Source organism: Camellia sinensis, chromosome 15, assembly GCF_055761805.1.
Source record: "Camellia sinensis isolate YWXY chromosome 15, ASM5576180v1, whole genome shotgun sequence".
In the NCBI taxonomy this organism is placed as follows: Eukaryota; Viridiplantae; Streptophyta; class Magnoliopsida; order Ericales; family Theaceae; genus Camellia; species Camellia sinensis.
This window is the reverse complement of record NC_138975.1, coordinates 17,208,032-17,222,403: the sequence shown is the minus strand read 5'-3', so window position 1 is coordinate 17,222,403 and position 14,372 is coordinate 17,208,032. Positions and strand designations below refer to the sequence as shown.

General features: G+C 35.1%; 2 protein-coding genes across 4 annotated transcripts; both read left to right on the top strand.

The window, feature by feature from the left end:
* Window positions 1-4,004: 4,004 nt before the first annotated feature.
* Window positions 4,005-8,083, top strand: LOC114271243 (F-box/LRR-repeat protein 13). The gene is made up of 4 exons (XM_028212873.2): window positions 4,005-4,190; window positions 5,438-6,818; window positions 6,922-7,095; window positions 7,698-8,083. Exons 2-4 carry the CDS (start codon window positions 5,460-5,462, stop codon window positions 7,890-7,892), a joined length of 1,728 nt encoding a protein of 575 aa, XP_028068674.2. The 5' UTR covers window positions 4,005-4,190; window positions 5,438-5,459; the 3' UTR covers window positions 7,893-8,083.
* Window positions 8,084-8,873: 790 nt separating this feature from the next.
* On the top strand, window positions 8,874-12,776 carry LOC114271246 (Mannose-binding lectin superfamily protein). Of its 3 annotated transcripts, XM_082909487.1 has the most exons (4): window positions 11,137-11,206; window positions 11,521-11,580; window positions 11,784-12,008; window positions 12,240-12,776. In XM_082909487.1, the coding sequence occupies exons 1-4, from the start codon at window positions 11,204-11,206 to the stop codon at window positions 12,582-12,584; spliced, it is 633 nt and encodes a 210-aa protein (XP_082765613.1). In that variant the 5' UTR covers window positions 11,137-11,203; the 3' UTR covers window positions 12,585-12,776. The 3 variants fall into 3 exon arrangements, with proteins under 3 accessions (XP_028068677.1, XP_028068676.1, XP_082765613.1); XM_028212876.2 differs by lacking the exons at window positions 11,137-11,206; window positions 11,521-11,580 and adding an exon at window positions 8,874-8,967; XM_028212875.2 differs by lacking the exon at window positions 11,521-11,580 and having other exon boundaries at window positions 11,074-11,206.
* The last annotated feature ends 1,596 nt before the right edge of the window (window positions 12,777-14,372 follow it).

The following is a 14,372-nucleotide window of genomic DNA, read 5'->3' as shown; positions in this document are numbered from 1 at the left end:
CGGCTCAAATAACACGAGGATAAAATGAAGTTTGCCCATATAAATATATATATATCTAGCCTGTTGTCACGAATGACAAGTTGTACCACTATAGATTAAATGAGCATTCTTTTTTTTTTTTTTTTTGAACGGGCGAAATCTGAAGCAATTACAAAACATCAAACCTTAACAGATCCTCCATAGGAGAAGGGGGAGAGCTAGCCCATCCCAAAGGTAGAGCACCTTGTAAATGAGTGGAAGCAATCCAGTGAGCAACGCCATTTGTGGCTCTAGGGGTCCAAGAGAAAGAGAAAGAGGTTCCCAATCCCATTGAGCGAATGTCTAGAATGCAAACTCGACAGTCCCATGGGGGAACCAACCCTGTCGTATTTAACTCAATCACTGATTTGTTATCGCTGTCCACTTGGACGTGCAAAAGACCAAGGGCTTGAATGAGAATGCACGCGAGTCTAACTGCCATGGCTTCGCTTTGCAAGACTGAAGAAGTATGGGCTGAGCAGACCCTGCCATCAACTAAAGTACCCTTCCAATCTCGTAAGACAACCGCAATGGAGGCTGTCCTCCCATCTGAGGTGAAGCTGGCATCACAGTTTGCCTTGAGAAAGCCTCGATAAGACGGATGCTAGGAAGGGTGGGACTGAATGGACTGAGTGCTCGTTGAGGGGGAGACTTCTTCTTGAACACCATGGCAGTAAACTTCCCTCCAAAGGGACGCTGCTTGCCGAACCACTTGTGCGGGCTCTATTGGCGAATGATTGAAAACCCAGTCATTACGAGCTTTCAAGATAAACCAGCCCACAACTGTGGCCCTGTCTACTCTGTCTTTCCTTTCTTTATCATTAGTGCAGTTCTCAAAGAGAGATACAGTCCAGGCTCGTGCAGAGGAGGTGACACCAATGCTTGATAAGAAACCTAGATCAGACCCAAACCAGACTGCTCTGGTCCAGCTGCAATGAAAAAGTATATGTTCAATCGTTTCCGTGACAGCCCCACAGATAGGACAGGATGGAGATGTGGCACAACGACGGCGATAAAGGTTGTCTTTGGTGGCTAGCTTGTTGCAACAGACCCGCCACCAGAAATTGCGAATCTTTGGTGGAACATGGAGTGCCCAAATTAATTTCCAGAAGTGCTTAGGAGGTTGGGTAGAGGACGAAGCGCCAGAGCTACCCATGAAAGGGTGATCCTCAAGGGCTAGCTGATAACCGCTACGAACTTCATAAATACCCAATTTCGTGTAGTGCCAAACAAGGGAGTCTCCCTGGCCTGCCAAAGAAATTGGTATAGAAGAGATGGCTTGGGACTCTTCTTCTCCCACCAAAGCTCGTAACTTCCGGATATTCCATTCCTATCGGAATTGATGAATCACATCACCCACCATGTGCACCTGACAGTCCCTGGGTTTAGGCGTGTGAACTCGGAAATTCCTAGATTGTGGTACCCATTGATCTTCCCAAAACCGAAGAGAGTGACCGTTGCCGACCTGCCATCGTAAACCTTTCCTGAGGAGCTCTCGACCTTGAAGAATACTGGAGCAAGCTCAAGAAGGGCTTCTACCCCTAGATGTTGCTAGGATATTCGAATCTGGGTAGTAGACTCCTCTCAACAACTGAGCACAAAAGGAATGCGGTCGAGTGACAGTCTCCAAGCCTGTTTCGCAAGAAGGGCTAGGCTAAAAGCTTTGAAATCTCTGAAGCCCATCCCTCCCTTAGATTTAGCCACCACCAAACTGTCCCAGCTTGCCCAGTGAAGGCTTCGGGTGGAAGGAACGCCTCCCCATCAAAAATTGCTCGTATAGGAGTTTAGACTATCACAAAACTTCTTGGGAAAAGCAAATCAAGCCATTGCATAAGCGGGTATAGCTTGCACAACAGATTTTACAAGGACCTCTTTCCCTACTTGAGACAACAAGTTTTGTTTCCATCATTGCATTTTGCTCACAGCTTTCTCCTTTAAAAAACCAAAAGCTTCAGATTTTGATCTACCCCAAAAGGAGGGGAGCCCCAGATATTTTCCATCATGAATGGAAGGGATGTGCATGAAAGCACAGATTTTGTTCTTCACCACCTTTGAAGTTTTTGCCGAGAAGACGATCCCTAAGAGCATCTCCAACGGTACTAGGCATTTTACCTATCTAAATATTACTATAAAGTATATATTTTATTTTGCCTATCAATTGTTTTATGTTTTTACTCCAACCATGCTCTTTATTTTAGCTATTAATCCAAATACTATTAATTTTATAGAATGCCACGTCAACAACAAAGATGGAGGGAAATGATCCTAATGATTGAATACATTTTGCCTAGCGTTGAAGGCTAGCTACATGTAGCTAGTGAATATGAGTTGAGCCAAAATGCCTAATCATATGCCTAGTGCGTTGGAATTGAAAAAAGTGAATCACACTAGGCATTTTAACTAACAAGTATTATATGCCTAGTGCCTTGGAGATGCTTGCCACTATTATACCGAAGTTCTTGCAACATAAATAAATAACACATTATGGAAAAATAAGTCATTCCTATGTTTTTTGATTTATATCCATTAGTATTCTCTTTTAGTTAGGATATTATTCATGGGTTGATTTTATTTTATTTTAAAGCAAAAATGTTCCTTACATTTTCAAAAATTTAGGGACAAAATTGAATTGCAAAATCTTTAAAACAATACAATTTGGTTCTAATTCAATTCCACAATTATAGGCTAGACAATTCATCACTATACCTGTCTATCTAGTTCAATAAAAATTGATTATACATAGACGAGCATGCTAAAAATTTTATAAACATAGTTCAGTTTTTTAGAATATTCTTCAAATTATAGAGTATTTATAAAGTGTAAAAAAAAAAAAATCTTCATGTTATATGGCTTTGTTTGGAAAGTGGGTTGACTTTTTCGTTTTTTGATTTTTTTGATTATTTTAACTTGGGTTAAAAAGTTTGGTTGAGAATGATTTTTTAACTTTTTAATTTTTTTGACTTTTTTTTTGTAAAAAAAGAGTGTAATGATTATAGTTTGGATGTGATGTTTTGTTTGTTATAACTAAAATAGCATATTTTATCTTTTGTGGTTAAAATAACCAAAAAAAACCCATAAACCATCTTTCCAAACGGAGCTATAGTAATCACTATAAAAATAAAATACCGATATTATAAAAAGTATAAAATTATATAAATAGTGACAAAAATTATACACCGCTATTTTTGTATAGATAGCAAAATATTTTGTAAATATGATGAATAAAATGAAGTTTGAAGAATAGAATACGAAAAAATGATAAATACCAATTTCATGGAACGGTTTTCAATTTTTTGAGTTTTTAGTTCATAAACCAAACCATTATCAGCGGTTCTTAATTTGTTTAGACCAACAATCAAATTGTACCTTCGGAAAACTAGACCTTACATTTTGACAAAAAATTTTTTGAATACCCCTACCTTTAATAGTATATTACAATGATTGTAATTAATGCATACATTATAAAGACATATAGATAAATAATATAAAATATACATTTTAATATGAAACATAAGCTAAATTACATTTTGTTCCTCTATATTTTACTATTTTTTTATTTTGACCCTTCATGTTGTAAATTTTTTTAATTTACTCTTACGTCTAATTTTTGTCTAAAATTAAACCAAAAAATGCTACATTGACGATAATACATTTTTTTATGTTATGTAACAACCAACATGGTATTTTTATTCTAATTTTAGACAAAAGTTAATTTTAAAATAAAATTTAAAATATTAAGAGCCAAATTGAGATTAAAAAAAAGGAAAATGATTGGTGGCCCTAAAAAATTTGCCCCTAATACCCCTAATTTCCATTTTTGGAAACTGTTTCTTTTTTTCTTTCTTTTTTCCTTTTTTTTTTTTTTTTTTTTTTACTTAAAGTGGAATTTCGGGGCATTCGAGCCCCGAAATTTAGGGCCCTCAATCACTTCCGTAAAAAAAATGATAAAAACATAAAAAGAGCTACGTGTCATTTTCCCTAAAAGTATGACAACGTTATGTCAAACTTGTGGGTTCAATGTATTTTATCTAAACTTTAGGGGACGTTGATGTAATTTACTTTTACACTATAAATATCGAAACAAAAAATGGTTGAAACCATTGTTTGGTTTTTCAAGAAACCCTAGAAAGACTCGCGGATGATCGATATCGCAGTCCTCAACAAAATCGAAGGTACTCTTCACTCTTACATGGTATTCAGAAAATCAATTTATAATCTTCATTGTTTTGTTGATTTTTGTTCTGGGTTTCAAATCTTGATTGATGGTTCGAAAACGATTGATATAGTCATAATTGATTGTAAATTATGTATTATAATGTAAAAGATATCAATTTTAACCCGTATATATATATATATATATATTTATGTGATGTTTGAGTTTGTTTATTTGGTTACTTCATCGTTATGAATTCGTGTTCTTGACTGAAATTTTATATTTACAAGCCTTTGAATTATTGTGTAGATGTATGTGTATATATGGAATTTTTTGTTTTTGTGGATTTTGTGCGTACCCAAAAATTGTGCAGAAGAAAAGCTGTATTCGCAAAAGGGAAATGCTAACCTTAATATTTTAGATTTTTTTTTTTTTTTTTTTTTTGGGGGGGGGGGGGGGGGGGAGTGTATAAGTATGTGAAGATGTATCAAATATGTAAAAGTACATAGAAACGTTTGCCAAATCAAAAACTAAAAATGCAAAGAATCTATAAAATCAACCAACAAAAATTAATCTGGAAACACTCTCCCAGAAACCCAACCATACAAAACCACCAAGAACCGGTTCTACAAAATAGGCATTTGGGGAGGGGGGGATCAAGATGATGCAAACAATACAATGTTTGCCAAATCAAAACTAAATATGCAAAGAATCTATAGAATCAACCAACAAAAATTAATCCGGAAACACTCTCTCAGAAACCCAACCATACAAAACCACCAAGAACCGGTTCTTCAAAATAGGCATAGAAAGTCCCCCTCCCCTCCCCAGTTGGAAAATCCCCCTATTGCGTTTCAACCAAAGCAACCACATTAGAGTACTAAAATTTTGGTCATTATTCACACCTTAATAAGCAAGACCATTGGCAATGTGTGTGTGTATATGCGTGAAATGTGTGTATGGAATTTTTTGTGTTTGTGGTTATTGTGTGTACCCAAAAATTATGCAGAAGAAAAAAGCAATATTGGCAAAAGGGAAATGGTAACCTCGATATTTGTGTAAAACGTGTTTTATTTATTTATGGGAGTGTAAAAAGTGTATTAAAATATTTAAAAAATGTGTAAAAATATGTTGGAAGTGTATAAAAATATGTGAAATGTGTATTAGAGTACTAAATTTTTCATCATTATTCACACCTTAATAAGTACCATTGCTGCCTGCTGTAATATGTGATGATGATAATATATATCATGTATTTGCATGCAGATTTGTACCAAGTCTCTGAAAAATGTTATGGAAGAGAGTTTCACAACAAAAACTTCTCAGCAGGAAGCATCCTACTGGCAAACAGAAAAAAGTTTCAAATACCATGAATTGGGCCTTGCTAAGGAAGCCAAAGAGAAAGGTTTTAAACATTGCAATGAATCGATTTAGGGTTAAAGAAAAGCGAAAGATAAGAGATGTTAACGGCGGGGGTGAAAGAACTGGCAATTTTGATCGGATCTCAGAATTGCCTGAGCCCATTATCCATCACATTCTCTCTTTCCTTCGTTGTCCCAAAGATGTTGCTCGAACTAGTGTCTTGTCTAAGAAGTGGAGAAGAATATGGACTTCCTTCCTCACGTTTGATTTTGATCAAAAGTGTTTCAAAGCACAAAAAGCAGAGTTCAAACAATTTATCGAACACTCCTTATCAACCCGAATTGCGCAATTGGTTTGTATAAAGAAGTTCAGGCTGCACTTGACTTCTTTTGATTCAAAATGGACCCATCATATAGACCGCTGGTTATGTGCTGCTACTGCAAAAAAAGTTGAAGAGTTAGAAATTTATGTTGGGATAAAGAAAAGGAGGTGTTACAGTTTGCCTCGGATTGTACTGGCTGCAGAAACATTAACTTCATTGAAGTTATATGGGTGTAAGTTGGTTAATCACAATAATATAAACCTTCCTAATCTGAAGCAGTTATCTATAAAGAAAGTGCGTATAGATACGAATATTATTCAGAGTTTTATTCGTCGCTGCCCCCGGATTGAGGATTTGAGATTGATACTCTGCACTGGGTTGGACCGTCTTCATGTTTCAACTCTTATTAAACTTAATAGGCTTGAGGTACACGAGTGCAATGGGCTCAAGTGGGTTGAGATTGAAGTATCGAGTCTTCAAACTTTTTGGTGCTGCGGGAAGAGGACTACACCATGCAATATTAACTTGGATAGGTGTAAAAATCTAAGAAGTTTGACATTGAAGGATGCCAAAATGACAAGTGAGTTGTTTCAGGATCAGATTTCTAAGTTTCCGGTCCTTGAGAAGTTGGTCTTGAAGGAATGTCATACCCTAGAGAGAATTATAATTTTTAGTGAAACACTCAAGAGACTAACCCTTATACGATGCAAAAAACTATATGCCATTATTGATGCTCCAAATTTACAATCTTTTGAGTACACTGGTTATCAAATGCCTATCTTTCCAATGGGGCAACCGAATCTGCAGGAAGCCAAGTTTTATTTTGAATCGATGATGGAAAAAGATGAGAAGAATAAACATGCCTTTGAAGGTCATAACATTAACTTGTTAAATAAGTTTCTGGAATCTCTGGGGAAGTTTAATCAATCCGAAAGTTTGAAATTGGTTGTACGCCATGATAAGGTATTAATTATTTGGATTCTTTTGGTATTTTATAGTTATTATTAATATATTAACTTTCTCATGTGTTTTTCCTTGTTTGCATTGATTGACGTGGTATTTGAAGGATGTGATTGTTTGTGAGGAATTGAGAGATATCCAACTTCTTCCATTCTATGATCTCAAGTTAGAAATAATTAATTCATCAACGAGTTTAAAAGATCTTCTTGACAGTTTGTTACGGACAACTCGCCCAGAGAATCTATCCGTAGTATCACCCTCCAACAGCGAATTCCTAAAGGTATTGTTGTTCATTCCCAGATTTCATTACACATTTGCAGTGCAATAACAAGGTCCTCTTTTCCCAATTTCATTACATGCATAGGTAAGGATGTGAGAATATAGACACTTTCAGATCCTTGCTTTTTTCTACGATGTTTGAAAATGAAAACCTCACATTTGCTTGTAAGCCTCTTTCATGGATAAGAGATATAAATTCTATATTTTTCCAAATTTTATTTAATTTTAAATACGTTTCTACATAATTTGCAGATCTTTTTTAAGAATATTATACAATATGCAATATGTGTCAATGATGTTTCCTTGTACCCATATCCAACTTTTGGATATATATTACACTATTCTAAAACTTAGGTTTATGAAGGTTTGATGCTTGGATACTTACCCATACCCAATACTTATACCCTGAGTCCATGTAACATAGCATGCATGTAGTGTAATAATAACGAGGTCCTCATACTTTTTAAATTTTGCTTCTCATCTACTACCACAGCATAATATGTTTTTTTTTTTGGGGGGTTAAACAAGAGAAGTTTATGAAAAACCTTGAACTTGGACCTTCTAAAAACAATGTTAATTTTGTTTTTTTCACTTGAATTGCAGTTCCTACCTGAGAAAATGATGAACAGAGAAGCGAATCTACTCTGCTGTAGATATTACTGGAGGAAATGCTGGTGGCATTACCTAAAAGCTGTTAAAATTGAAAATGAATGGACTTCAGTTATGAATCCTTTGAAAAAGCCATCTTCAACTCTGCATCAGACTACTACTTTTAAGTTGGAATGGACAGAGGGATGAACATGCTATGGAGGTTTAGGTACATAATTTGTGTTTTCTAATGTCATGCATAGTTGGAATTAATTGAATTCTTGGTGATCATCATACTTTTTATTGAATTCCTCTCTTTTTATTGGCTCCCATTGTACATTATGTCATATATGGATCAATATGGTTCTTGTTAAGTAGTTGCAATTCAAATTTGTTGAAAATTTAGGTTGTTATGGAATATATATGATGGTATGACATGAATCTAGTTGAGAAGAAAGAAGTGCCAAATTCTGTATTTAGTTGACAGAATCGGTTGTCAGAAGGCAATATGAATCCAAGGAGATGAGTGTGAAAGTTCTTTTTCTGTATTGTTGGGGCAAAAACAGTGTGTTTGCAAGCATAAAATCTAATGGATGCATATGAATGAAGAGTTACAAATAGGGAAGCCCATTTTTAATATTCTACATGACAGGAAACTACAACCTGTAAATTATCACCCCCCCCCCCCCCCCCCCCCCCCCCCCCCCGCGGTCTCTCTGTCTTTCTCTATGCAAATGCATCTGATGCTTGCCACAGATACATTATGGCTTAATGTTGACTGAGATCGTAAATTATAGAGTTTTCATCCAATTAACACATGGCAAATGCTATTTAGTGCTCCTGTGACATTGTTTAGTATTGTGATTGATGTGAAAAATATTTCAAAAATATTGAAAATGAGTTTTAAAGTCCTTGAAATATTTTGAGATTTGCCAAATGACTTGTGTTTTTTTTTTTTTTTTTTTAAAAAAAAAAAAATGGTTAGTGGCATTTTGTTAGCAAAACTATAAACAATATACTCTGCTAATTGTGAAAAGTGAGGGTGTTTTTGCACCCGCTAACATGGCACCAAAAAAGTGTTTTAAGCACAAAACAAAATCAAATTTCTTGGATAAACCTAGAATGGAATAAGATACTTGTAGTACATGTCACTTGTTCTGAAGTTCTGTATATCTTTTGAAAAAAGAAAAAAACAAAAACAGAGCCATCCCTTTATCAAACATTTCACCATCTTTTCTTCTCTACTTTGCATCTAGGCTTTCCTTATTTTCCCTGCATATCCATGGTATGAAATTTCAAAACTCTTTTACTTTTCAATCTTCTATCAAATATATGGGTTTGAAACTTAACCTATGTATTACTTACTTCCCATTTGATTGGCTCTATTTACTTATTTTTATTTTCAATTTGTTTTCTTCGTATGTAGATAATATATCATGAGAATAATTAACTTATAACAAACTATAATTATCATTGTTGAACTTTGATTCTCTAATCAATCGGAATTTCATATTTCTATTAGATCCTCTCTATCTCCAAATTGAGTTTGTATATGTAGATGTCTGCAAAATAATTAACGCAAGCTTACTTGACTAATCTCATAAGTAAAGACCTCTGCAATAGACTTGTTCGGATCTATGATTTAAGTACTATTTTATAGCATGATTGTCTCTTTTTTTTCCCCTTCTTTTTTTGAGAATCAGAAAGCATGCAATATATTAAAATAAAAAACAGAATACAAGTACAATAAAAGAAAAAATTAAAAATAAATGACAAAAAGTCACAAAAAACAGCAACGACTTGAGAAATCCAGATTTACTCACAATGTGGTCAGGACTATACTCTTAAGGATGGAAGATCTGTCTCAAGCATAAAATCATACCCCCTCGTCGTCACTGAAGCCGTTCGCCGCCACCACTGCTTGAACTCTACCACTATATAAATGATCGTCTCTTTTTATATTTGATCTTTGTTAAAAATAAATGGATCAAAATTTTGCACTCATTGTTTAAAACATTAACCCTAATGGTTCAATTAAAAAAGAAAGAGCCATAGGTTAAATAACAAAATGCAATGGAGTTCCCTACTCTCTTGAATCGTCATTGCAATCACATCATTCGAGTAACTCTTGAATCACAAGTTATGCATGTGGAGGTCTTTTTTTTTTTTTTTCTTCTTGAAATTTGATTCGCAATTTGAATTCATAATTGTACAAGCATTTAACACTGAATTGAATTTGTTGAATTTTTTAAGAGTAAATTACAACACTGATCACTTTAATTTGAACAAAATTTCAATTTGATCATTGTAGTTTTAATTTGAACAATTTAATTCTTACACTTTTAATTTTGTTATAATGTGATTTCTCAATCATGCGTTGACAACATTCTGAAATAACAAAAAATTCACGTACAAAACTAGGCTAAAGTGGAATTCAAAATAAACTAGCACTTTATTCCTTGTAATTTTTAAACAATTTGATCTCTATACTTTCAATTTTGTTGTAATGTGGTCTATCCCTCGGTCACTAGAATTTGTAACGGAAAAAAATCATGTGCAAAACTAAATGGACCAAAGTGAAGTTCAAAGCAAATTTCAAGAACCATCAGTATAATATATTTATTACACTATCACCACACCACTATCACCACCACCACCGCACCCTACCACCGCCACCACCACCACTAATATAATCAACCCCCAGTATATTAATTTCAAAATTATAACTAAATATAAGAAAAGATGTTTTTGAATAATCATTTTTTAAAATAATTTTTCCCCAAAGAAATTGAGATTTTCTGTAATGTTCATCTGCTTGTTTTCTTGTACGCGGTTGAGCCAAAAATAGTGCTTTCAACCATAATTTCTATGATTGTGTTTGGATCATTGATTTGGATAGAAATTTGAAAAAAAGAAAAGAAAAATGTAGATGAAATATGTATGAAATATAATTATATTTCACCTACTTTTTTTCATTTTCATTTTCATTTTCAAATCCCTACCAAAATTCATGATTCAAACTTACAAATAGGGAAAGCCCATTTGCAATATTCAACTGACAGTAAACAACTGTAAATCATCCCCACTGAATAAAAATATCACCAATGTTGTGTGAATATTGCATAAAAAATGATGTGACAGTATTATTTGTATTATCAAAAGCAATAAGCTCAAAACCTAGCCAAATCATTATGTATAAGTTTTATGTATGAATTTTCTGTCTATATATTGCTACACTACACTCCCACTAAATAAATTCAAAAAAACAGAAAAAGAAAAAAGAAGACTTGTTTGGGTGTTTTTGCACCACAAACATGGTACCAAAAATGTCCTTATGCACTAGGCAAAAGCAAAATTCCTAGATAAACCTAGAAAATGGAATCAGATACTTGTTACTACTTACTAGTATATGTCAGCTGGCTCTGTAGTTCTTTTGTATATCATCAAACAAAACACAGCCATCCCTTTTCTTTCATCGTCTCTACTCAGCATCTAAGCTTCCTTACTTTCGCTGTATATCCATGGTATGAAATCTCAAAAATCTATTACTTTTCAATCTTTATCAAGTATGGGGTTGAGACTTAACCTATGTATTACTTCTCTTTGGATTGGCTCTACTTATTTTCTTTATTTTCAGTTTGTTTTTCTTCAAACATAGATAAGATAACCAAATATGTATGTATATATGTACACATATGAGCTATAGTTATCATTATAGAATCAATTTGATTCTCTGAACAATCAGAATTTTGTACTTCTGCAGGATCCTCCCTATCTCCTAACAATCAATGTTCTAGGACTTAAAATTTTATTGCGAATGTTTCGGTGTTATACTTAGGTTGGAAAACCAAGAGACATCATCGAAAATCTTCTTTCTTTTCCTTTGTTGACAACTAAGGCAAGTCTACTCAACTAATCTCATAAGTAAAGGCCTATTATTTGCATTGCAACTAATAGAAAAGAAGAAAAACAAAAAATAAAAAACTAGGGTAGACTAGTAGTTGAATGACTCAACCTTCTTGTTCAGGGCTATGATTTAAGCAATCTCAAATGGCATTGTTGTCTCTGGTATATGTATGATTGTATATGATGGTATTACAGGAGGGTGAAAAGGATCAAGCTGGTGGGAAAAAGTTGAGCATAGTTGTGGGACCATGGGGCGGTAATGGCGGAAACTATTGGGATGATGGCAGTTACAGTGGGGTGAGAGAAATCACACTTGCTTATGACCGCTGTATTGATTCAATCCGCGTGGTGTATGACAAGAATGGCAAGCCTGTTGCAGCAGAACAACATGGAGGTGTCGGAGGGACTAGAACGGCAGAGGTAAAAACTTGATCCATGATTCCATAAAAAACTTTCATTTCTAAGTAAGAAGTCTCTGATATTGGAAAGTTTTGATGTGAAAATATCCACATAGGATACGAAAGAGCTCTAAGCTCACAAAATACAATCTTAAAATGTCATAAACCTGACTACTAAAGACCATAACCACCTATTTATAAGCTAAAGGTGAACTAAATGGTACTCATTAACCTTTGCACTTTGGTGTTGCAGATTAAGCTGCAATACCCGGAGGAGTTCTTAACAAGCGTTAGTGGCCACTATTGTCCGGTGGTGTATGGCGGCAGCCCTGTGATCCGATCGCTCACGTTCAAGAGCAACCGAAGAAGCTACGGGCCATTTGGAGTCGAAGAAGGGACCCCATTTTCTTTTTCAATGGATGGAGGCGTAATGGTGGGCTTCAAGGGGAGGAGTGGATGGTATGTGGATGCAATTGGCTTCCGATTGTCCCGTGCCCAGTCAACAAAACTCTATCAGAAGGTTCATCGGAAGCTCAAGAAACTCATGAGCACCTCGTCCCCATCTTCAGCCCCGAAAGATGGTGAAGAGCCTGTGTAGACTCACCGAAAGTTAAAAGCCACAATGAACCCCTATTTATGTTCTCAGCAGTCGAGCTGTTTTTCTCATTATTGTATTAGATCATTATCTGTTGAAGTCTGTAAAATAGATGGAATGGTAATTTGAAGGGACTTCTGTTTCATAACAATAAAACAATTATAAAGAAGATGAAGATCTATTTATCAGTTTAAAGATAATTCATGTCACAACAATAATCATGAAACTCTGATCTTCACAAAGTTACTGCTCAAGTAATTCGACCTTCTTGTTCTAACTCCTGAACTCGTGTTGCACACACAGACACACATGGAATCATCCATACACCACCAAATTTTCCCTAGGCTTTACCTAAAACTTCACTCATCTTTTCAAGGCATCTAATGAATCAAATTAGTCTCCTAGTTTAAACTCTAGTACCTCAATGCTACATGCACACATGTGAAAACCAATGCTCATGCACCACTCAGTTGTCCCTAGGCTTCAACTAAAGTTCCTAGTATTCTCTCTAATTCATGTAGCTTAACAGATCTCTCCTCAATTTAGATAGTTCTGGGAGGTCTCCCTACCTCTTGGCCTACATAATTCACGTATACAAGGGCTCAAGTTTCGATTGATATTTGCGGAGTTGATCATCCCTCTCAAAAACATCAACTGTGCTACATTATTCACTATAAGGTTTTCCTCATCTAAATAATGCAAATTGTGTCTACACTAGAAATTCCTAGGTCTCTGAGATCTTAAATTATAGAGTTCTCATCCAATTTTTAACATCAGGCAAATGTTAATCTGTTCTCTGACACATAATTTAGTATTGGGATTGGGGAAAAGTATTTCGAAAATAGATTAAATGTTAAAAAGAGTGTCTTCTTCTTCTTCTTTGTTAGCAACATCAATAACAAAGTACTCCACTAATTGTAAAAAGTGAGGTGTTCTTGCACCACTAACATGGCACCAAAAATGTGCTTATGCACAAAGCAAAACCAAAATTCCCGGATAGACTAGAAATGGAATCAGATACTTGTAGTTATATATCATCACCACTTGCCTTGACAGAAAACAATAAACAAAACAAAAAACATAGCCATCCCCTCTATCACACATTCTGCATCTTTTCATCCCTACACAGCATTTAGCTTCCTTACTTTCCCTGTATAGTGATGGTATGAAATCTAGGAAGTCCTTAGTTTTTCATCTTAATCAAATATAAGTTGAAACTTAACCTATGTCTTCTCTTAATAATTAACTTCACCTCATATATGATAGTATTACAGGAGGGTGAAAAGGATCAAGCTGGGGAGAAAAGGATGAGCATAGGATGATGGGGCGGTAATGGTGGAACCTATTGGGACGATAGTGGTTACAGTGGGGTGAGGGAAATCACACTTGTTTATGTTCAATCAGTGTGGTGTATGATAAGAATGGGAAGCCTGTTGCAGCAGAAAAACATGGAGGTGATGGAGGTGTTCTAATGGCTAAGGTAAAAACTCAATCCTTGATTCCCCAAAACCAATTGTTTCACTCTAAGATGTCTCTGATATTGAAAAGTCTTGTGATGGTAGTCATCAAGCTTTACACTTGGTGGTGTTGCAGATTAAGCTGCAATACGCAGAGTTCTTAATAAGCGTGAGCGGCCACTAATGCTCGGTCGAGTATGGCAGAAGTCCTGTAATCCAATCGCTCACCTTCAAGAGGAACCAAAGAAGCTACGGTCATCTGGAGATGAAGAAGGGACTCCATTAGCATGATATTTTCCTCGTCTAAATAAACTAACAGGATATTTAAGAATAA